Below are 24778 nucleotides of genomic sequence, written 5' to 3' on the forward strand. Positions count from 1 at the left end.
AAATTTCTTTTCTGATTGTGGCTGGAACAAAATCCTTTTTGAAGCTGAACTCCTCTGAAGAAGGAGTCTTCTCCACTGACTGAACGATTGTTTGAGGGAACTAGCATCAATAGTATTGCAGTGAGCAGGCTGCTTCATTTATCCTGGTGGTTTGTGTCATTAACAGTCTACATGTTAAAAGTGAGATGAGGTCAATGTTCTGTAAAAAGTGTTGAGAACATTTTATTTTTAGTAAAGAGACTAAATCTAGCTGTATTTTTAAAAAATAATAACAGTCAGGGAAGAGCCTCACGTTTAGAGGCTTTGACTAAACATAAAAAATTGACAGTAAATAAAATATATAAATAAAGTTTTGTGCAAATTACATTTTTTTAACTTGCTCTGATTCTGATGATGTTGTGTACCATCTGTCACATGTAACTGTTTGCATTTTATTTTTTTCCTCTTCTTGCCAATGATTTCTCTTCTTTGCAAATCTGAAAAAGATGCATCCAAATGATAGAATTTATGAAATTCACTCACGTCTCTCCCACCACAGTGACAGTTCCCAGCAAACATGAGAAGAGTGCTGGATATGCAGATCCAGAATAAATAGTGGTACTCAATCCAGGAGCACGTATGTATGCCTACATGAGGTGCAAATCAGGTTGCTATTGCAGGTCTATCTGCAACTGCTTTTGGACATAGACATGTGAATAAAACAAAACATGAGAGAACTTCCTATCTTAGTAATGATTTATTTCTTCTATTTAAAATAAAGAAGTTTTAATACATAAAACAGAAAAGCCATTGAGGTCCATGTTGATCCGAGTTTTTTACATGACGGTGGGTAAATCAGTCTTTTGCCCATCACATGGGTTGAAATTAAGGTGGGGCTGATATGGACCACCCATATGTTAACTAAGGAGAGGCGGAGTCACTGTAATTTAAAACTAATTAATGTCAGTTTCATAAATTCCTGTTCCCCTGTAAAGTTGTGTAGTCGTCAAAAGTGGATCTACAGAAGATATCTAAAAAGATAAAAATCAGGGGTGACTTTTGCTCCTCATCTCACATGGAACCCCCTAGACAAAATTAACTGGGACCCAGTTGGGCAGACCAGACCAGCCCATCTCCAACCCATATGGGCCCCACATGTACATGTTGGCTGGGAAGAAATCATAGCTGTTTTTACCTTCCTGATTGACAGAATCTGAGTCCGTGCTCTTTTCTTGCACTGGAGCACCTAAGAGAGTACAGAGACGTTTACCTCACAACTTTCATATTTAGGGTGAACATGATGTGATCATTTCAAAATTGACTCCATTATTCATTTTGAGCAGATAATCCATCTTTAAGTGTAGAAGGCTTCATTTTGCTGCATTTGCACAAATTTACATTTACAGCATTTACCAGACGTCCTTATCCAGAGCGACTTACAATCAGTAGTTACAAGGACAGTCCCCCTCTGGAGCAACTTAGGGTTAAGTGTCTTGCTCAGAGACATGATGGTAGTAAGTGGGATTTGAACCTGAGTCTTATGGTTCATAGGCGAGTGTGTTACCCACTAGGCTACTACCACCCTCCACCCTACCACCCCAAATTCATCTTCTTACCTGTCCTGGTGTTCTTTTTGACAGGTTTACTGTGGTGAAGGTTGTTCAGTACAGTACAGACCCGGATCTCGTACTCTGTACAAAACCATAGATCATGTAGAGAATGATGGAGAGAGTCTGTAGAAATGGTCTGTTCTTCTTCTCTTTTACTTCTGTAGGACAGCAGGTATGAGACCTGATCTACTCCTGCTGGTTTACTCCATTTTACTGACACTGATGTTAACTTCACCTCCACAGAAAGGTTCTCTGGTGCAGGAACCCGACCTGTAGAAATGAGAAGAATGAAATAAATTAAAAATAATTTAAATAAAAAATAACGCAGATGCTAATAGTTCTAATAAATTGATTGCAATATGTAGAGGAGAAATGTCACTGTAACATACTGAAAATCATGCTTTGCTGTATGACTGCACCAGCTCACCTTTATAGGGGGTAATTTCGACAGGTTTGCTCTTTTTGCCATTTTTCAGTACAGTCTCGATGCTGATCATGTGCTTCTTGTCAGGGTGAACTTGGAAAGAACAGTTCAGAGACTGGGTGTATAAACTCTTCATTAGCATCGTATTACTGTACAAGGAGACGAGGTACGATGCAGCGTTCAGTCCTGCAGGTTTCTTCCATGACACTGAGACAGTTCCATCATCAGAGCACAACTTCACATCTACAGGAGGGGGGATTTCTATTCAAACAAAAATACAAAGCAATTTATTAACAAATATCATCCAGTGCAGTGGGTGGAGTTACAACTTAATAAATGAGATAATCTTTAGTTTTAAATCATCCTACTTAAGACCAAAAAGACATGGTGTGTCAGTTTAGCTGCTGAACATGAACATAAACATATTACTGTAACTTCCTTTCAACTGGTCTACCTCTGAATGCCATCCAGCCTCTAAAACTAATACAGAACGCAGCAGCACCTTCCCAAATTCTCCCACACCGCCCCTCTGCTACGTTCCCTCCACCGGCTCCCAGTAGCTGCATGCATCAGATTCAAAATACTGATGCTGGCCTACAAAGCCAAACATGGAGTAGCACCATCCTACCTCACAGCCCTTATTACACCTCGCACTGCACCTCGTATACTCCGAGCCTCCAGTACTGCTCGCCTGGTCCCTCCATCTCTAAAAGGAAGACGCTCATCTAGACTCTTCTCCGTCTTGGCCCCTCGGTGGTGGAATGAACTTCCCCTCGAGGTCAGACCATGTCAACGACACGGTTCTAAAAAACCTTGACATCAAAGCCAGTAGTCGACACATCACGCCCACTCACCAGACGCATGTGGTCGACCAAAACAAAGCAGCATGGATAACGAAACTCCGTCCACTTCTCAGGTTCAGCATCCTACACTCCCAAGCAATACATGTCATCAGAAAACAACTCGCCGTCCTACCTCAAAGGTGTGGAAATATTTTAAACACAGCCAGAAACGTAACGTTATAGTTATATGCAGTCTTTGCAAGGTGGAGCTGGCATACCACACCAGCACGAGTTCCATGTGGGAGCATCTGAAGCCAAGGCACTCCATTCTTACTCGTGACACCGGAGAACAGAAGTAAGAAATGTTTCTCTCGCCAATGTTAACTAAATTAATTGCATGTTTGAGTAATGTTAGTAGTGTATTGTGCAAGGTATACTTGAGCTCTCCGCACTTCGTTGATGTGAGCTAACGGTGTTTTATTTCTGCTTACACCTAGTAGCTAAACAGTGTTGAGCTAACATTAGTTAGAAATAGCATATACTGCTGGCATTATTGGTAAGGATGGCTAACTTGTAGCTAACAGAACACCGCTATCTAGCCACAAAGTGTCGGCTTACGGCCAGTTTGCATCACAAAAGTGGCAAGAAACGTTACTTATCTGTTCAATGTTACGTTTGGGACTTGGGAATTGTTAAACTAACACAAAGGAAGGTGTACAGTGAACTGCATATTGTTTGTTTTTGCACTGCATTTTTTGGATAATTTTTTTATACAAGAAATTTATTTTCAGTCTTTCAAACAGAGTGTTCTCCCTTAAACACTGTAGAACAGTCAATTTATTTTGCGTTAAAAACTCAGGAATGTCGATATTTTGAACTACACAGTGTTTCTTTTTGCCCTGCATTTGAAAAAAAAAAAAAATTTATACAATAGATTTATTCTCGGGCTGTAAAACTGAGTGCTATTCCTTAAAAACTGTGAAACAGTCATTTTATTTTGTTTTGAACAAGCTGGGATATCCATACTGTGAACTCCACAGTGTTTTGATTTGCATTACAACCTTTTTTTTCAAAACCTTTAAACTTGAGTTATTGGTAAACCTTTGTTTAACAAAACCATTTTTCTATAACACTGCTGTTGTTTTGTTTTAAGCAGAAGCTGTTAGGATTTGGATATTTTTGTATAATAAAGTCATCTATTTAATCTTTAGGGGCAATTGGTGATTTTATGTGTTGTTTTTTTTATCATGCAACAGAAAAATAATAGATAGATAAATCATGTAATTAGTCATTAGAATAGTCAACCACTCAATAAACTAATCGCCCGAATAATCATTTTAAAAATAACTCCTAAATTCAAGACCTTCCTCTTTAAGATCTTATAGTCTGGCTTATGCAAGAAAAACTACAACCGAGTGAATAAAATGATTGTATTTGTGGTTTAAGTCCTAGTGAACCAGAACTGATCACTTTATTGATTGTAACATGAAAGCACGTTGTAAGTCGCTCTGGATCAGGGCGTCGGCCAAATGCCGTAAATGTAAATGTAATGTAAATGTAAACCTTATTCAATGGTAATTAGTATTGATCAAATTTGCATTACACAGTACCTGTCAATACATTTCTTGATGCAGACATAATTGGTTTGTCGTCATCACTGAGCATGTAGACAGTAAATTCATGTTCCTCTCCTGGTTCAAGGTTCTGAAACTCAGTATTTAAGCCTGGAATGTCCACACAGTCCAGTTCCCCCTTCTTTCTCCAACTGAGTTTGAATTTTTGATGCCTGCTTAGATGTTCAGAATCTTCACACTGCACACACATGGAGGTGTTCTCCAATTTGAAATTGATCACAAGAGGAAGACCTGGAAAATGCAGAAATAAGAGTTTCTAAACCTCTGCCATTATTTCTTATGGAGATCAGAAGTCAGAACAGTACAACTGGAACATGTGCTACATACGGATTTTTGCTCCTATTGCAGATGTGGTGTGATATGGACTCTGGTTCCCATATTCAGGTTCTACTGTAAATTCATATTCTTCTCCTGGTGTTAGTTCCTGGATCTCAGCACAAAAACCTGAAACCAGTTTCTGTTTCTGCTCCCACTTCACCATAAACTTCTGGTTTCCAGTCAGTCCTGCTGGAGCTTCCCAGTTCAGAACAACAGAATCGGACCTCACGCTGCTGAAACGGACTGGACCAGCAGGACGCAGATCTGAAGAGAGGATTTTTTTACTTAAATGGGCCTTTAATCCAGTTTTATGAGCGTGAATGAATGACAGGCTGCCTTACCTGACCATGTTAAAGCCTCATTGGTCCCTTCTTCTGCTGGTGAGGCACCTAAAATATTATAGAATGTATCTCAGTGAGTAGTTTACAAAGCAACCCATCAATTTCAAATTAACATATATTATTTACCAGACTGCTTTATCCAGAGTGACTTACAATCAGTAATTACAGGGACAGTCCTCCCCTGGAGACACTCAGGGTTAAGTGTCTTGCTCAGGGACACAATGATAGTAAGTGGGGTTTGAACCTGGGACTTCTGGTTCATAGGCGAGTGTGTTACCCCACTACCCGACTACAACTACCAAATGAAATTAAATGTTCCTCAAAATGATTTTATCTTCATCAATTCGCTGCAGTTACAAAATAATCGTTTCCATTTTTGTCTAATATTTTAATACTAAGTTAGTGTTGATGATACTGATCATGATTTTGCTTGGGTGCATCAGCAGTTTTTTATTCTGCTGTTCTCAAATGCAGACTCTGTCAGGAATATACACAAGTGGGCTTTTCAGGGTCAGAATGTATATACCTTAACAGGAATTTTGCATAAAAACCCATTAATTGTAATTTTTGAGACCCTGAAATTCTTCTTCTGGACTGTCATGCTGCTGCAGTCAGAATTTTCAGAAGCTGAAGTATCAGAGTAAATCTCATCTCACCTCTTGCTGAATCATTTTTGGTTCTAAAATAAAAAACAAGGATTGTGAAACATCATCAACATCACACATGATTATGTTTCAGAAATAAGTATTAATGTGGATTTTTTCTAATAGGAAACTTAAAGCATTTCAGAATAAAAGCTGTGAATCCAACAAGAACTTCACAAGAACTTTCAACACCTTCCCAGCAAACACGAGGCCACCACTACACATGCAGATTCAGTCAGTCCAGGACCAGGTCTGTACCTCTACATGACGTGCAATCTAGGTTTCTATTGCACGTCTGTCTGTGACCGCTCTTAGATATGTAGTTTAAGCAAAACATCTAGTTAGGCAATTTTATAACAGCAGTGTAAACCTTCAGGTTCAGGTTCGTTAAAAATATGCTAAATTACATAAATTTCATTAAATAAATTAACATCATAAAATTTACACACCTTTCTTGTGCTAGTTTGAGACAGATGTTTTACTCAAACTGAACTCAGATGGGGGGCACGAGTCGCCCCTGATTTACCCACCATCATGAAAAGGACTCGGATCAACATGGACCTCATTTGTGTTTCATTTTTTTTTTTTTTTTTTATTAAAATTGTAAGTTGATGGCTCAGTTCTGTTTGTAGACGTTTAGAACCTGATCTAACTCTTACTTGTAGTTTGTTTTAGAGTTTGTAAGAAACCACTGGAGACTTTTATGGAAAGAAGTGGTTCAGTGGTAATAGACTGAAAATTCTACATGTTATAATTATTTTCTTACATTTTATCATATTTTATTTATAATTTAAAGCTGTAGTTAATACCAAAGTGGGAAAATGAAAGTACTCATGTTCCAAAGAAACATTACATGTGCTTGAAAAATGAAACACCACTCAGACTTCTCAACCTCAACTCTAACAGAACTGAACTATTTTCAGGGTCCAACTGTCATGTTTCATTATTCAAAAGTTGGTCCGAGTCTTTGACGGTGATGGTGGGTAAATCGGGGCGACTCTTCCTCCTGAAGTGACGTGACTGTCATTGTGAAGCACGGTACATGTTTCACACAGTGAAAAAGATTCTTGTTTAAATTATACTCCACATATTTTTTGCGTGCAGCTGGACTCACTTTTTAACTCCAGGATCCGCAGATTCTTTTGCGCGCTCCTCTTCTTCAGCAGTGACGCTCTCACGTTCCACAGGTTCCCTCATTGTACAGAAATTACTGTCATGCTGTTTAACGTTAACCTGTAAATATGATGCATTTTATGGTCCATGTGAACCCCATATAGCCTCATATATAAACCCTCATGTATTCTAGTTCTATAAAGCCCGAGTACAGCCTACAACAGTAACGTCATCTCTCCACGATGAAAAAGTTCTTTGTATGGTGACATGCTGCAATCAGACAGGTTTTTCCTGCAGAAAATATCCTCAGATCTGCTCTCTGTTCATTTTATAATTACCTGTTGAACTACTTTTTCTCCATCCGAACAGCCTCCACCTCCAGAATTCTTTTGTATTTGAGAGTAGATCTTGATTTCCTTTTTCTCTGTTTCATTCAATCGCTGAAGAACATATCGTACTCCAAGGTCGACCTCTTCGTAATGAAGAAAAGTTTGGTCTGAGCATCTCTACTTTCACTTCAGCTTTTTAAATATTTAGTCATGTGACCGGTGTGCTGTCGTAACATGGAGCTTCTAATCAGTTATTATTATGGCTGTCTTCATAACTGTTATGTCCTTATGTTTGCTGGGTGGAGTTTGGGATTGATGGTTCCACCTAACTATTCCCTCATCATCAGTCTGCCAATCAACTGATCAGACAGTCCAACCTCCAGATGGGGCCCTTGTTGTGGATTCAGAGGAGGATAGAGAGGGGAGTTTGGGAGTGTTGGAGAACAGCCTGTGTTGGGTGCTAGTGTTGTCAGTGTCGTGTTAGTTGCAGTATGTCATTTTAACTGTATATAGTCTCTTCTTTTTTTGATGTGTTGTTCTTCCTGTTGGTTGTTTTTTCACTTCTTGCTGTAAATAAATATTTCACTCCGGCATGGTGCGCCTGTCCTTCGTTGTCATGTGACAATAACATTAATATAACATGAATCACTCAGACATGATTAAAGTAATATTTTATTTTAAAATGTCTGCAACAAGCAAATGCTTTAGAAAGACACCCAGTCACAGCTGCAGTTTTATGACAACGCCGTGTGGCACGAACAGAAGCATCAGAGGAGGAGGTGATATCTGCACGTCCTGATGGACATATGTGTGTTTGTCTGGTTCCTGCTCAGTGTACTCAGCAATACTCCACTGTTATGTCCCTGGATGTACGCTCCCACATGTTCTGTGTGGCTGGCAGTGTGTTTGTATTTTTTAGGTTGACTTCATGGGAGGAGTTGAAGCCTACCAGCTCCACCTACCATCTGCCTATATGTCACCTCCACCTATATAAAGAGACTTCGGATGGTGTCCGGGAGGTCCCCAGGGACTGCTAGGCCCTTACTCTTTTGGGAGGTCCCCAGGGTCCACGGAAATCTGCAATGAGCTCCGTTGTGGATCTCATTTGTGTCTTGTTGCTTTGTGCGATAGACCCTTTGTTGTTAGCCTGTTAGTCGCTCTGGATAAGGGCGTCTGATAAATGTTGTAAATGTTAGCTTTATGTGCCCTTTTTGTAAATTTTTGTGCGTGTTTGAGTTATCCCACCTGAAATGGTTTTTGCGTAGCCTGTTGTGAAAGAAAAGGTCTAATCTTGTGAATGTTGTAGAGAGTGAACCTGCAGGATCTGTAGATCGCAGCAACATGATAGTTCAGACTCAGTTTGTCGTCAATCCAAACTCCAAGGCTTGTTGCAGACGCCGTGGATGTTAACAGTAGTGAGCCCATTTGAATTGAGAGGTTTTGCTGAGGGGAGTTATTACCCGGAAAGTTCAGAATCTCAGTTAAATTGGAGGTGTCGCTCCGACATCAGGGCCGATATGTCTGAGACACAGGCCGAAATTTTGGTTGCTATAGTGGTATCTTCAGGTGGGAAAGACAAATAGAGCTGGGTGTCATCAGCGTAGGAGTGATAAAGCTATGTGATTGGATGATGTGACCAAGTGAGAGAGTGATATTGAGAGAGGAAGGGGGCAAGGACAGAGCCTTGTGGAACCCCTGTGGTTACCCTAGAGAGGGCAGATGTCTCACCTCCCAATGATACCTTAAAGGACCTGTCTTGACGGTAAGAGATGAACCAATTTAGTACAGTTCCTGTAATTCCTATATCTGAGAGTGTGGTAAGAAGAATTTTGTGATTAACTGTGTCGAAGGCAGCAGATTGATCAAATGAGATGAAGACAGATTATCTGCGGGCAGCTTTTGCAGCCCAAAGGTCATTCACCTTTGCCTGGAGGGAGGTTTTCAGTCGAATGTCCATTTCTGAAACCAGACTGAAAATGGTCAAGAAGATCATGCTCGTGGAGAAATGAAGAAAGTTGAGCCAGGATTACTCTTTCAAGAATTTTTGAAAGGAAAGGAAGGTTGGAGAATGGGTAGTAGCTGTCCAGTACAGATGGGTGTCCAGTATAGTGTGGGTTTTTTGAGCAAGGGAGCAATGACAGCTTGACACCCACAGCGTGAGAATTGGTGGTAGTAGAGGTGGTAGTAGCCTAGTGGGTAACACACTTGCCTATGAACCAGAAGACCCAGGTTCAAATCCCACTTACCACCATTGTGTCCCTGAGCAAGACACTTAACCCTAAGTTGCTCCAGGGGGGGACTGTCCCTGTCACTACTGATTGTAAGTCGCTCTGGATAAGGGCGTCTGATAAATGCCGTAAATGTAAATGTAGAGGTTGGAGGTGTTGGAGGATTCAGGAGACGAGTAAAAGTAGAGAATATTTTGCGAGAGTCTTTGCAGTTGTTTACCTTATCCTGGAAATATATAGTCTTAGCTTTAGTGACAGCAGCAGAGAAGGATGTTAGGAGAGATTGATACTTAATAAGTTAAGTTCCACTGCCTTTCAACTGCTCTAAGATGAGTCGTGTGGCGGCAAACCTCATCAGAGATCCACGGCGAGGGTGGAGTCGCATGTGTTGGGTGGTAGTAGCCTAGTGGGTAACACACTCGCCTATGATCTCCTCATGGTAGCTCTTCACAGGGAAGATGCAGTTCATTGGGACGCCCATGCTGTCGCTGCACTCCTGCATCTGTGTACATGTGACACACACACAATGTTTTATTAAACTCTCTTTTTATTTTGTGGGAGTGTGTTATACGGCGTTCTGTGTCAGTACAAGGCAGCCATCTCGCCCACAGCCATCTCCAGGCTGTAGTAGATCCTTCCCAGGCCTGATTTTACCACTGGAGAGGCCTTGTCCACCTTCGTCATCAAGACGACCTGAGGAATGCCTACAAAGAAATATTTTACACATTAAACACAGGCATGTGAACTGTAAAATACAGAATAAATAAATGAACATAGTTTAGTTTACAGTAAATGACCGTATTAGCCTGAAAATAAGAGCCACCGTTTTTTTCTAAACTGATTACAAAATATTTGCTGCAGTCTGGTCATTGGTTATCTAGAAAGTTAAAAAAAAGTAAAACTTTCTGTAAAACCTGGTGCTGACGGTTAAAATCTGAAGAAGACATTTCGGCATTTCAGTTAGACTCCACCACATTTCTGAGAACAAGTCTGTACAGATAGCTTTGTACTGACCCCATCTCTGTTAATAGTAAAGTAACACTGCTGAGGTACTACTGAGCAAAGCACCGTCCCCAAACAGTGCTCCCCGGGTGCCTGTCATGGTGCCCACTGCTCACCAAGGGTGATGGTTAAATCCTCTGTTAAATACAGAGAACACATTTCATTGTATCACCGTGTGCTATGCTGCAGTGTTTCAGCAGAATCATAAATGAACATTAATGATAACAGATGTAAATACTTATAATGGACTGCTTTACGTTACCTTGAACAAAAAAAATTAAAAATCGTATTATTAGTACATATTTATGTTCTAAAACCTTAAAAAAAGCATTTGCATAGTAATAGGTAAAACCAACTTATTATGCTTTAGTGTGGTACAACACCACCTCAGTTTATCATGAATATTTAAATGAATGTATGCGAGTTTGTGAGTCGACTCCAAATCAGAGTTAAATTTAACACTTTCAGTATAAAGTCTGTAAAAGTGACACTAATTTGTCTTAAATGACGGTGACTCCGCCCCTTCCAAGGTAACAAGCCCATATGGGTGGTACACCCATACCAGAAATGTGGTCCATATCAGCCCCATCTTAATATGAACTCAAGAACCCAGATGGGGAGCTAGAGTCGCACCTAATTTACCCGCAGTCATGAAAAAGACGTGGACGTGGAAGACATATCACTGGCTTTTCTGAAGCATTTAAACAATGAAACTTGATACCAAAAAAGTCTGATACTGCACTCGTCTCTATGTATCCGTGATTACAGGGCGCCGTAGTCGACCTGAGTCTGGACTCCACCCCTCCGCTGGAGCAACAGCAACCCCTGCTGGAGCAAGTGCTAGAAGAACAACAGAAATCACCACAGCACGATGACATCACTACTTCAACTTTACACAAGAAATCCACCACTAGAGCAGCTGCCCCATTGTCTCCTCCCAAGACTCGCTCAGGCGCCTTGTCATCACCTGGACCATCAGGATCCTCAACTGCAACCCTCCCCATGATTCAAGTGGCGGGACCAGATGGAACTGTGTATGTGTACAGATCATGGATGACTGAAGGTCTTCTGAACTCCTCTAAGCACCTCCCTAATGCAGATAGAGGGGTGCAGCCCTTTCCAGAGCTGGGAATGATTTCACGCCAACATCCACCAAAATGGCTCAAGTCCTGCTAAAGCATATGACCCCTGTGCAGTATGGTCAGCTACGTGAACATTTCACCACCCATCATCAGCCCTGCACCCAGGGTTGGGCAAACGGTGATCAAAAGGATGTTGGTGCTGTGCAGATTACAGATGCTAGTCTGAAAGACTTGTGACCGCGATTGTTGCCAAATTCCCTACTGCCTGCAACCTTTCTAAAGTCAGCAATTGTGCTCAGCTGCCCTCGGAGTCAGCAGAAGATTTCCTGGTTCGACTCTAAGATGTTTTTGATGATCACAGCGGCCTTGCTCGCCCCAACGATTTCCCTGGACACGATATGACGCCATACGAAGCACCCCTGAAAAATATGTTTATTGATACCCCCCCCCCTCAGTGAAGCAACAAAGACTTCCTGCATTATGTGGGCGGATGCTACAGTACATCTCGCTGACGTACGTCTTGCTGACACCACGTGCCACGCCCAGGCCAGACGGGAGGAAGCAAGGGTGAGGGAAGACAAAAAAAAAACAAAGATTTGACCCAGAGGGCCCAACTCACTCTTTTGCAGCATGCTGCTGCCACCCCCACTTCACATCGTGGCCAGGATGTGTGCTTCAGCTGTGACCAAAGGGGACACTGGGTACGAGATTGCCCCAACAGAGGAAGAGGAAGAAGAAAATGGAAATCATAAAGCGAGGAATAACAGGATGTGTGCTTCAGCTGTGGCCAAAACGGACATTGGGTGCGAGAATGTCCCAACAGAGGAAGAGGACAGAGCAGAGGACAAAGCAGAAGACGTGGTTTTCATTATGGCAAGAGACGTGGACCCAGAGGAGGATACACCCACCACAAAAAATCCCAAATGGACTGATGGGTGAAGCAGGGTGGAGCTCCAGATGACGGAGGTCATCATCCAAACAAGGTCATGTACACCTACACTGACACGCACACTGAAACAGAGACACACACACACATTCACTCACACACTCCCCACCCATGCGCCTCCTGGTGCATGTTCCCTCTAAGGAGAGTGTTCAGTCCGTTCCCATGTCCAAATTGACTGTCAATGGTACAGAATTTTTTTTCATTGTAGATTCTGGTGCAACTTATTCGTTAATAAAAACGTCTGATCTACCCTGCATGAAGCACAGTGGAAAACACATTTATTCAATCGGTGCCAGTGGAACTGAAGTGAAAGAATACTTAGCCGTGCCCTTTTCTTGCTCCTGCCCTACTCACTCGTAATTCAAAAATTTTTTTTTTTGTATTCCAATTGTTGTCCATTTAATCTAATTGTTGTCTAACACTCTGTGCTTCATGAAGGCTTCGGGTTTGTATTATCTCAGCCACAGCGTTTGATGACCAATATGACGCTGCATTTTTTCATGATTTAAATGATGCCATTGAGATAACAACATTGTTCTGGTCTGACACTCGCTGTTCCTTTCTGTTTCCTTGAGCAATTTTTTCTTTTACTTCACTGGTAAACTATTCCGCTGACGAGAGGAAAAACCTAGGGCCCTGGGTTAAATTATCTTGTGAAGCAATTGATGTTTTGTTTTCTCCTTCTCTGACAACTTACTCCACCCGATGCACACAGAACACATTATATCTAAGGTCGCTTTATTCATTGACCCCTGCTCTGCCTACAGATCCCTCTCCATCTGAACCCCCTAAAATTGGCTACAATCCCTGCTTCTGTCTCACAAACACGATGTTGACTTAATAAAAGACCAGAAGCCATAGCCGGCATTCGTCCGATGTTTGTAACATTTTTAAAGGCAGGAATTGTTGTACAATGTAATGACTCCCCTGTGAACACTCCTATTCTTCTTGTAAAGAAACACAGGCCTCCCCCCCGCTCAGCCAAAGTGGAGATTTGTTCAAGATTTGACCTCGGTTAACACTGCTGTCCAGGCGTGCACCCCCTCTATATAAAATCCATACACCTTGATGGGAAATATTCCCCATGAGTCTAAGTGGTTCACGGTCCTTGAACTCTCAAATGCATTTTTTTCTGTCGCTGTCCATCCTGATTCTCAGTTTTGGTTTGCATTTCAGTTTGATGGGAAGAGTTATATCTTCACGAGAATGCCCCGGGGCTATTGTGAATCCCTCACAGTGTACAACCAAGCTCTGCCAGCTTTATTGTCTTCTTTTTCTCTGCCCTCAGCTTCTGCATTACTCCAATACGTAGACGATTTGCTGTTGTGCAGCCACACCCGTTCTGCCATGTATGCAAGACACTGTTGCTCTCTTGCACCTCCTGGCAGCAGAAGGCCACAAAGCCAGCTGATCCTTAATGCAATTTGCCTCCAAATCATGTACTGCTCATGCAGCCGCGAAGACTGCAGCACGTTCACCACTTTCTCTTCTGACTCAGGTTCAGGCCAACTCTTCTTCTTCCACTCCACTCACTTCAGTAGATGATTTCTCTCTCTCTGCTGTGTAGTCCCTAGCTACTACGCAGGACAAACATCTCTGGACATCAGCAGGCTGTGTTAAAACCCCTGATGGATGGTTCTCCCCTGATGGGAGGCCCTGCCTACTGATGGAAAGCCCATTACGCCAAATTAAGCCATGGATTGGATCATGTGTCAAAAGGAGGGATAATGTCTGCTATTACAGCTCATTGGTTCACAAAAGGTTTCACTTTTTTGCACAGAAATACTGTGAATCATGTATGATTTGAGCTCCACATAATGTAGGAAAACGGACCCAGAACACACAAAATGCCACATATCCAGCTCCATCTAGGCATTTTGAGCATGTGATGCTAGATTTCATTGAGCTCTCTCCTGCCAAAGGGGAAAAATATGCTTAGTGATGGTAGACATGTGGTCAAAGTCGGTGGAGGCATTCCCCACGTCTAAAGCTGACGCTTCTGCAGTGGTACGAGCCCTGCTGAGTGAAATTATTCCAGGCTGGGGCAGTCCACAGAAGATTTCTAGTGACAATGGAGCCCATTTTGCTAATGAAGCAATTGCCCAGCTCTCTTTGTACTTTGGCATTGATGTTAGAAAACATTGTGCATACCACCAAGCCATCGGAGGAGCAGTGGACAGAGAGAATGGCACACTGAAAAACAAACTGGCTAAATGTAGCGCAGATACAGGTCTAAATTGGTTTAAAGCTCTAGCCCTTGTCCTGATGTACATGAGAATGACAAAAAGAAGCAGAATTGACTTGGGTCCATTTGAAATCTTGTTTGTAATGCCACCTAACACAGGCCTCCTCCAGAAGGACTTCTCTGTTGAACACTGCCCTGTGTGAAATTGACAAACGTCTGTCAGGTTGTTGCTGCCCTTCCATGACCAGCTGAGATCCAACTCCATCACTTCCAGCCAAGAAACTTCGGTCTAATTAAGAGCTTCCGGAGAAAGAAGTGGTACAACTAACGCTGGATGGGACCCTTCCAGATCCTGCTGACAACTCATACAGCAGTCAAAATCGCAGAGAGAGCCACGTGGATCCATGCGTCCTACTGCAAGAGGGTACCAACACCACCAGAAAGCCCTCCAACCCGAGCAGACAGCGAACCCAAGCAAGATAAATAAAGGAAACCTGTGTCCTTACTGCAACACGTAGCGTGCCAAGCTACCAAACCAGCTCATCATGGATCAACCTCGCCCCTGGCACACTTTTTGCATAAATGGCTGGTGCCTGAGAGGAACCATGTACTGCCTTCTCCTCATCAGCATCATCAGTACACTCCCCATCCTTCTGTGGCATGACCCACCTCTGCCCCCACCTCTTTCCCCACCAACTTTACCCTGTCCTCGAGCTCATTGACCTCTTCTGCCGAAGTACCAGCTAGCGCTTCCCGAAGCAGTATTAATCATGCTCACAGGTCTCTCATACAAGTGTGTTTTCCCATTAACTCCTCTGCCACCATTTCAGTACCACTAACTGGTTTGTCCTTCAAGGGGCAGAGAGCAATTGACTATGCGGGTTACCCTTGGTACATGACTAATGATCTAGTGTTGACTTCCTGGTCCACCTTAGTAGCAGATCCCCTTGGATATGATTGGAGCTCCTATACTACTACTGATTGGGCACTACATTAACGACCCCTACTTCACCTGACCCCTTTGGGACTAAGCCTACTGATGACTGTTAACTTAAAAAAGGCAAGCCTGTTTCCGTCTGATGCCCCATTTCCTATTATTTTATGCCAGGAACCTGTTAATGTCACTAGCAAGCCCACTCAGAGCCCCACATCTGTCTCCCTTGGTGTTAGTGTTGTCCCTACCTAACTACTGATGAGTATTTTGATTTGATCACAGGAATATCTGGCCACACTAATAACTGGTTATTACTTGCAGAAGCTACTGGTGAAACTGTAAAATCTGATTGCATTGTATGTTTAGAACCTCACCCATTGTTGAAGGTTGTCCCTGAACTGAATTTTTATCTTATTGAACTTATGACTCAAGATAACCTTGTTACGAACCGGTCTAGGGGCTCCAGCCCATAACAAAAGAAAGGACACAAACGTAAACTTACTAAGACAAAACAGATAATTTTAACAAGTATTTTATTAACAACTAAATAAATAAATAAAGAAATACATACGAAACGAATTACAACGAATAACGGCAAACAAAACAGGAAAACAGAGAAAAACAAACAAACACCGAAGCAGGCCGACACAATAAGTTGCGTCGCCTCCTAGGGGAAGCACAGGGGAAACCGGAAGTGATGTCAAAGGGAAAGGGTAGGAAGGCAGGTGGGTGGATGGCACGGCAAGCGCAGCATCAAAGAAGGAGACTGAGGCTCCTTTTATTCTGTCTGTCCCACAGCAGGTACAGGTGGGCTCAATTTACAACCACCAGGCACCTGCAAACAGCACAAAACACAGAACAGAAACACACCCCAATATACCAGGACGTAACACCCCCACCACTAAAAATCAACATTTACTGTTGATCAAAAACATTTATTGGTAGGAGCGTGACAAGGCGTCCGCCAAAACATTATCAGAGCCCCTTTTGTACCTGATCTCCAAATTAAACCCTTGTAGATATAGAGACCAGCGCATAAGACGCTGATTGGCGTTTTTCATCCTGGTGAGGAAGACAAGAGGGTTATGATCAGTAAACACTTTAACTGGAATGGAAGTTGATCCCACATAAACTTCAAAATGTTGCAGTGACAGCAACAACGCCAAGGCTTCCTTCTCGATGGTACTGTAGTTGAATTGATGTTTCAAAAACTTCTTAGAAAAATTACAAACGGGGTGATCAAATCCACTTGCATCCACCTCTAGTATGAATGGAACATTAAAGTTTGGAGCAGCAAGAACTGGAGAACTACAAAGCAACGCTTTGGCATGTTCAAATGCCTTCTGGCAATCTGCAGACCAAACAAAGACAGTATTTTTACGGAGCAGATTCGTCAGTGGCAACACTACATCAGAGAAGTTTTTACAAAAACTACGGTAGTACCCAATCATCCCAAGGAACCTACGCAGCTCTCGCTGAGTGGTTGGTACGGGAAAGTCAGAGATGGCTACTACTTTAGCTGCAAGGGGACGAACTTGTCCCTGACCAACTTGTTTACCCAAATAACTCACAGTTGCTTTCGCAAACTCACACTTCGCCAAGTTTAGGGTGAGCGAAGCTTTACACAAGCGGTCAAACACAGTGTGGAGTGACTGCACATGGTCAGACCAGGTAAACGAATGAATGACTACATCATCGAGGTACGCCTCACAATTTGGCACTCCTGCAAACACTGTAGTCATAAGACGCTGAAAGGTTGCTGGTGCATTCCGCAACCCGAATGCCATTACGGAATACTGCATAAAACTATCTGGCGTCACGAATGCTGAGACCTCAGCAGCTCTAGGTGTCAGTGGCACCTGCCAATAGCCTTTCAACAAGTCCAGCTTACTGACAAAGCTAGCTGAGCCCACACGGTCGACGCAATCCTCCATACGAGGCAGTGGAAACGAGTCAGGTCGTGTGACTGCATTCACTTTACGATAGTCAGTGCAGAACCGATGAGTGCCATCTGGTTTAGGAACCAGAATGCATGGAGAACTCCAGGGACTTGAACTGGGCACTGCTAATCCATGATCAGCAAGATAGGCCACCTCATCTGCCATCGCAGCCCTCCTTGTGGGATTGAGGCGGTATGCATGCTGCTTTATGGGAGCATGGTCACCCACGTCAATGTCATGGCACAGGACATTACAACAAGATGGCACATCTGAAAACAAAGAAGGAAAGAGGCCTATTAAATTTTTAATCTCACAAGCATGCTGATGAGAGAGATGTGACAGAAACAAGTCCAGATCAGACATGATCTCAGAATTCTGGAGACGGGCACAAGTCACAGGAACGTCTCGCAGAGTAAGGCCGTCCTCCTCAGGACTGTAGCAGGGAATCACCGCAGTGGATATGGCTGCAACTGGAACGACTCCAGCAGCTACTTTCTCCACATCCCTGGTAACATAAGACTTGAGCATATTAATGTGACACACTCTAGTTTTACGCCGTCTATCAGGCGTACGAATGACATAATCTGTTTCACTCAGTTTAGACACAACTTCATAAGGGCCAGAAAACCTTGCTTGTAACGCAGATCCTACAACAGGCAAGAGCACAAGCACTTTTTCACCAGGCTGGAACTCCCGACTCACAGCCTTACGGTCATAACGCCCCTTCATCTTTAACTGAGATTTTTCTAAAGCGTTGCGTGCACACTCACATGCTCGATGCAAACGCTCACGAAATGAACTCACAAAATCAAGAATGTTCCGTGAATTATCTTTGCCGTGAGATCCCCACTTCTCACGCAAAAGTTTCAATGGGCCCCGGATGGTGTGGCCAAAGATCAAATCCGCAGGACTAAAACCAAGTGACTCTTGGGGTGTTTCACAAACAGCGAACAATAAGAGTGGCAACCCATCATCCCACTCTTTAGTGTCATCAATGTACGTACGAAACATGGTCTTCAGCGTCCGATGAAATCTTTCCAAGGCTCCTTGAGACTCTGGATGATAAGCACTAGACACCACATGCTTAATGGACAACTCACTCAACACTTCCTTAAACAGGCGTGATAGAAAGTTAGAGCCCTGATCTGTCTGTACTACCTTTGGCAGTCCAAATGTAGAAAAGAACCGGATCAGTGCGCGTAAAACAGGTTTAGCTTTGAGTGAACATAATGGGACGGCTTCAGGATAGCGTGTTGCAGCACACATAATAGTCAGCAAATATCGATGCCCAGACTTTGTCGTAGGTAAAGGTCCTACACAATCTAAAATAATTCTCTCAAATGGCTCAGAAATGACTGGGATGGGACGGAGCGGAGCAGGGGGAATCACCTGAGTTGGTTTTCCTGCTATTTGACAGCAATGGCATGACCGGCAGTATTTAACCACATCAGACTTTAAACCTGGCCAAAAGAAGTGGCGTAATATGTAACAGAGTAGTATGTGGTTAAATTATTTTAAATGGTGCAATGACGCCCTCTAGTGGTATCAAGGTACAGTGTAGTAGGAGATCGCATGAAATTGCTCAAAGCAATTCAGGACACTGAATGGGTAGGTCACGTTTTGAGAGGTCTGGCATAAACTATGTTTTACTGGGTTATAAGTACACAGAAGCCATTATTTATCATGCAGTTTGGGTAGTGATTCTTGCTCACTATTTTGAGATGATTCCATGACATGTATATCCGTAGTTTTAGGTTGCATGCTAATTTTCTTCTACCCACGCTACCCAGAGAGAGTTATCCAGACCAACCGTAGGCTAATTCCCACCTACTCCACTGTACCTTGCATGTATTACAGGTAATATCGTTTGGATTCTCTTGTTTTTTTTATGATGTTATATGGTTCTACCAAAAGTTTTGGGTTATGTTATATCTGTTAAGATTCGTTCATATAAGTTAGTTAGTTAGGTGGTAATCTGGTAGTACACCACTCAGTTAATGTATTGGTGAGTCTCATGTTTCACTGTGTTCATGTGGTTTCTTATTTAATTCTAAGAAAAAGGGTTCACTTGAATTATCCCTGGTGCTACGGATAAAATGTATTAATGCTAAGAGTTTTGAGTACATTATGCTTAAGTGTTCAGTGCTTTTCACATCACTATATGATCACCAATATGAGAGGCCTTATTTAGTTTGTTTTGCTTATTTGTACCTTTTATTACATTTACAACCAAGTATGTATCTGCATGAAGTTGTAAAAGAAAAAAAAGCAATTCAGGACACTGAATGGAGAGAGTTATCCAGACCAACCGTAGGCTAATTCCCACCTACTCCACTGTACCTTGCATGTATTACAGAAAATAAAAGGGAATTCGTGAACCACCCGGCTGTCCAAGTGTCTAATGGTGTGTGTGGAACCGGTAGAATGGTGCTGCGGAGGTGAACCCGTCACAATATACGGTGGTATGTCTTATTTACCCCCAAATGTCCAGCAAAGTCATGGTCGTGCCCGACGGCCAGTACCTGACCTCTAAATTTAGCAGGAACCACAAGCTGAATAACCGCATTCCACCCCAAATCTTCACTGTGTGGTGGAATGCACTTCCGCATTAAAAATCCATCTTCCCAGTAAAATGACGCTGATGTGTTAACTACACCTCCTTCTCTGGCAGCAGTACGGCACCGGACCAGAGAAGGATCAGTCTTCTGTTCATCAGCAATCAACACTTTATCTACGCTCAGCCACACGTCATCAGCAGCTGCAGCATCACCGCATGTGGACATCTCCTCAGATACATGCGCAGAAATCACAGGCGAAGGGTCGAACGACATAAAAGTATCAGATAACCCAACTTCATCTTGATACCTACGAGCTTGAGCTCGCACAACGACACACGCAGGGTAGACTGAAGCCAGACTTGAGTCCACGTCCGTAACCAACATCGGTACGTCTACAACCTCCGGAACTGGAAGGACTTTTCCTCCAGCGACATCATTTCCCAAAAGAAAGGAAACCCCTTTCACTGGAAGCTGAGAACAAAACGCGATCCTAAAAACACCTGAGACCAACTCACTTCTTAAGTGCAGAGTGTGCAATGGGACTCTCGCGAACCCCATTTCAATTCCCTGCACCAGCACATCGGAATCACAACAACTCTCCGTAGAGAATGGGAGAACCAAATCTAAAATGAACGATTGTGCAGCACCAGTATCATGCAGAATTTTGATAGCCACGTCATCTTCCACACGACCAGTAAGAGACACCGTTCCATTTAATATAAATGGCTCATAGCCAGGATCAACCTCATCGATAATGTTCTCCGAAGTGAAAGTGTGCACCAGCCCAACTTTCTTTGGGAGTGATTTAGACGATGCTCGATTCTTTTTCTGCAACCGAGGACATGAAGCAATTAAATGACCCAGCTCATGACAATAAAAACACCCACGAGGGTCTTTGGGGGGTGAAGATTTTTGGGAATTCCTCCAGCTCTGTTTCGGGCTGGAAGGTGGCGAGCGAATGCAGCGTGAGGGAGACGAAGAGAATGGGACGAAGACACTTTTGTGTGTCAGAGCATACTGATCAGCACAAACAGCAGCTTGAGCCAACGTAGTCACCTGTCGATCATGCAGATAGGTAGCGACAGCATCAGGAACACAGTTTTTAAACTCCACCAACAGTATTAACTCTCTCAACTGTTCGCGGGATGTAATGTGCTCTGACGTACACCAGCGGTCGAACAGGTTCTCCTTCTCATGTGCAAATTCAACATATGTAATTCGGTCAGTTTTATTCAGTCGACGGAATTTTTGTCTGTATGCTTCAGGTACTACATTTTACATTTACAGCATTTATCAGACGCCCTTATCAGTATTACAGGGACAGTCTCCCTGGAGCAATTTAGGGTTAAGTGTCTTGCTCAGGGACACAATGGTAGTAAGTGGGATTCGAACCCAGGTCTTCTGGTTCATAGGCGAGTGTGTTACCCACTAGGCTACTACCACCCTAGTTCATATGCATTTAAAATGGCAGTTTTAACAGTACTGTAGTCTGAACTCTGCTCAACTGTGAGGGCAGAGTAAACTTCCTGAGCTTTACCAGACAACACACACTGTAATAAAAGACTCCAGACAGAAGTTGGCCATTTTAAGGTTATGGCAACTCTCTCAAAATGACTAAAATACTTCTCGACCTCTCGTTCGTTGAACGGAGGGACGAGACGGATATTACGGGACACATCAAACGCATAATCACCTGGATCAGAAGAAGGCTGGTCCACCGGACGTGAGGAGGAGACACAGAGCTAGGAGGTAACAGCGACACAGCAGGAACAGAGGCCACCACCGGAAATACAGCGTCTTTTCTAGCGGTCAATTCTAATTCAAATTTTTTTAAAACAAAGTCCCGCTGTTCCCTTTCGCGCTGACTTTCATATTCCCGGTTCCGCTCTCTCTCACGTTCCTCACACTCGAGTCGTTTTACTTCTAATTCAATTTCCATTTTACGAATCTGCAACCCCTTCTCAATTTCCTTCTCCCGCACAGCACGGATGTCACGTTCAGATCTCTACTTGGCTGCTTCGTATTGCATCTGCCGCTCCCGAAAAGAATATTTGCGCATCTTTAATTCCATTTCCGACACGCTACTGGCTGCAGATTGCGGGGACGCCGGACCTTCGGTCTGCGCCGCAAGTACATTAGTGCCCACTAAAGTGCGTTCTATGGCTTTAAAAAGAGAATCCTTCAACATTATATCTTCGCTTGTTAATTCAATCGCGTAGTTTTCTGCAATTTGCAACAAATCCTCTTTAGTGCAACGCGACAGGAATTCGTACGAAGGGCTCTGAATAAACTCGTCTGCCAACGACATGTTGCCAAGAGACACGATATGCAGAATCAAACAAATTCAGACTGCGAACGGAGCGAAACGTGCGCTTTCTCCACCGCAACAACGTATTCGTGTGGGAACTCTGATCCCTAAACCTGCCTAACTCTACCACTAAATAAACCTTCTCTTCTTCAAAGAGCGTTACCAATTGAAGGTTCGTGGTCAGTCAGAAGACAAACCGCAAAGCTCCTCCCGGGGTTGCTTTTCAAAAAAACACCGAAATAAAATCCCCAAATACAAACCAACAAAACAACAAATGCGCTCCGATGGAGGGATTACGAAAATCCGGCTGGAGACGCCTTACTTACCAAAGTTCCAAACGAACGTCGAACACGAGTCTTCCCCAAAAATACAGATGTCCCGAAGAGAAATCCCGGACGAGCCCCCAATTTTGTTACGAACCGGTCTAGGGGCTCCAGCCCATAACAAAAGAAATGTAAACCTACTAAGACGAAACGGATAATTTTAACAAGTATTTTATTAACAACTAAATAAATAAATAAAGAAGAAATACATACGAAACGAATTACAACTGTGGTGGAAATTCTGCCGTCTGGGGAGCTGCAATAAAGGAAGTCAACTGAATTGATTATCCAAGTTTATTTTACCGCGCGCAAGGGGACTCAAAAGAGAACTCCCCCCGCTTGATTACAGTTCACAAGCATTTATACATCTGGGGTATACAAGGTCGAAAAGCAAGCTCGCACCACTTTGGACAGTGGCGCCCATCAACGTCACAGAACCTTTCTTTTATCAGTTTATGTCTAGTTTTTGCGTCAGACTTTTGCATCAACAAGGTCAGACCTAAGATACACAGTTGTCTTCTGACTGTTCCATGACCAAAGGTGAAACACGTGGAGAGTCTGGCCTACTAAATTCCGTGGAGTGTCTGGGCCTACTAAATTTTCCTTCCACACTCCACACTTTTTTTTTTTTGGATTAATTGATCTCTACTATAGGCACAAAAATGTATATGATGTGTACGCAAGGTGAGGAGTACATAATTACATAATAACACAAAATTCAAAGAACAAAAAATGATTATAAAATTAATGCAAAATTACAAAGTAACGTAATATACAACCAGAAACATCAAAGTATACCACTCCATCAAGGGTTTAAGGTAACTCATCACAGGCAGTTGTATAAAAATATAAAATCAAAACTAAATAATTAAAAAAACAAACTATTTAAAATGAAAATCAACAACAAGTATATCAATCAATATATAGTGTATTATGTGTCTGCATCTGTCTCATCTGAGGAGGAGCTTGATTCAAAGCATGATTGACCACTATGAACAAGAGTTACATAATTTTTTCTAAGGGTCTAATAACATATCAACAGCAATGTGGTTCTGGAAGGCCATAAGTGAGGTGGCTTTAAATTGTCCATGTACAGCCTCAAATCCATCTCTAGTGAAGTTTGATAAGCGCTGCACCTTGTAATGAATGTAATTGATTCTGTCAACATTTTTGTTAGGAGTTATTCAAAAATAAAAATTTATTCAAAGCCTGCAGCTATTTGATGTATTCGTCGGGCACACCTCTGGGAATACCTATGGTATCAATGTAAGTTGTATCAGGGGAATCAAAAGAAAACAATGATCTCCTAGCTAAACGGGAGAGAACATTGGAAAAAGAGACTGGAACTTCCGATGCGGTTACAGGCAAAATAGTCACAGGTAGGATAAGAGTAGAAGGAGTGCAGACACCCGACCAGTTCTCAGGTAAAGTGGAGCGCATAGTTTTACCGCCACCAGATGTCAGAACGATCAACTTTTGGGGAATCAGACAGGTTGTGGATGGATGCACAATATGAAACATTCACAGTACCAACAGTATTAGCAGGGGAAGGGTAATACCTTGATACCTCAGCATCAAAAACAGGGGGAACATCGGTTTTTGATCCTACAGGAAAAAGGAAATCCCAAAAAGAGCAAAAAGGCTCAAGGTTATCTTGAGTCATAAGTTGGATAAGACAGGTAATTCAGTTCGGCTGGAGTGGGGACAATCTTCAACAATGGGCGAGGTCCTAAACATACAATGCAATCAGATTTCGCAATGTCACCAGTAGCTTCTGCAAGTAACAACAAGTTATTCCTGTGGCCAAGTTTTTTTTTCTTTTTTTTTTTTTCAAAACAGACCAAATATCAAATTTTTTTTTCCCTTTAAAAACCATTTGGTGTAAAAACTTAAGACCGATTTAGAAAACCATCTGCCGTTTCCCCAAAATGTTTAACTGTCACCTAAAAATAATGGAAAAGAACAAGTCTGCATAGATTGTGCAGGCAATTGGTGGTAATCTGGTCAAATGCATGCTGCAAGCTTAGACGATTGTCAAGTCAAATCTGTTTCTTATTGCTGAGATCTTTGATGTTTCTTCTTGTTGACTTTACCGGAC

At 42.6% G+C, this 24778-nt stretch overlaps 1 protein-coding gene across 6 annotated transcripts in view; it reads right to left on the bottom strand.

The window, feature by feature from the left end:
* The window catches only part of LOC114792914 (tenascin-N-like), a 106557-nt gene that overhangs the window by 15307 nt on the left and 66472 nt on the right, over positions 1 to 24778 (bottom strand). The window contains exons 1-9 of one of the 6 annotated variants that reach the window (XM_028984486.1): positions 7184 to 7335; positions 6847 to 6965; positions 5745 to 5767; positions 5089 to 5136; positions 4757 to 5011; positions 4406 to 4660; positions 2017 to 2274; positions 1596 to 1859; positions 1175 to 1225 (exon numbers count right to left, since the gene is read on the bottom strand). The exons of the other annotated variants lie outside the window; for them this stretch is intronic. Coding sequence (XP_028840319.1) covers positions 1175 to 1225; positions 1596 to 1859; positions 2017 to 2274; positions 4406 to 4660; positions 4757 to 5011; positions 5089 to 5136; positions 5745 to 5767; positions 6847 to 6929 — 1237 coding nt within the window. The 5' untranslated portion in view covers positions 6930 to 6965; positions 7184 to 7335. Of the gene's footprint in view, positions 1 to 1174; positions 1226 to 1595; positions 1860 to 2016; positions 2275 to 4405; positions 4661 to 4756; positions 5012 to 5088; positions 5137 to 5744; positions 5768 to 6846; positions 6966 to 7183; positions 7336 to 24778 lie in introns of those variants that run through there. 6 annotated transcript variants of the gene reach the window in all.

Source organism: Denticeps clupeoides, chromosome 1 (genome assembly GCF_900700375.1).
Source record: "Denticeps clupeoides chromosome 1, fDenClu1.1, whole genome shotgun sequence".
Taxonomy (NCBI): domain Eukaryota; kingdom Metazoa; phylum Chordata; class Actinopteri; order Clupeiformes; family Denticipitidae; genus Denticeps; species Denticeps clupeoides.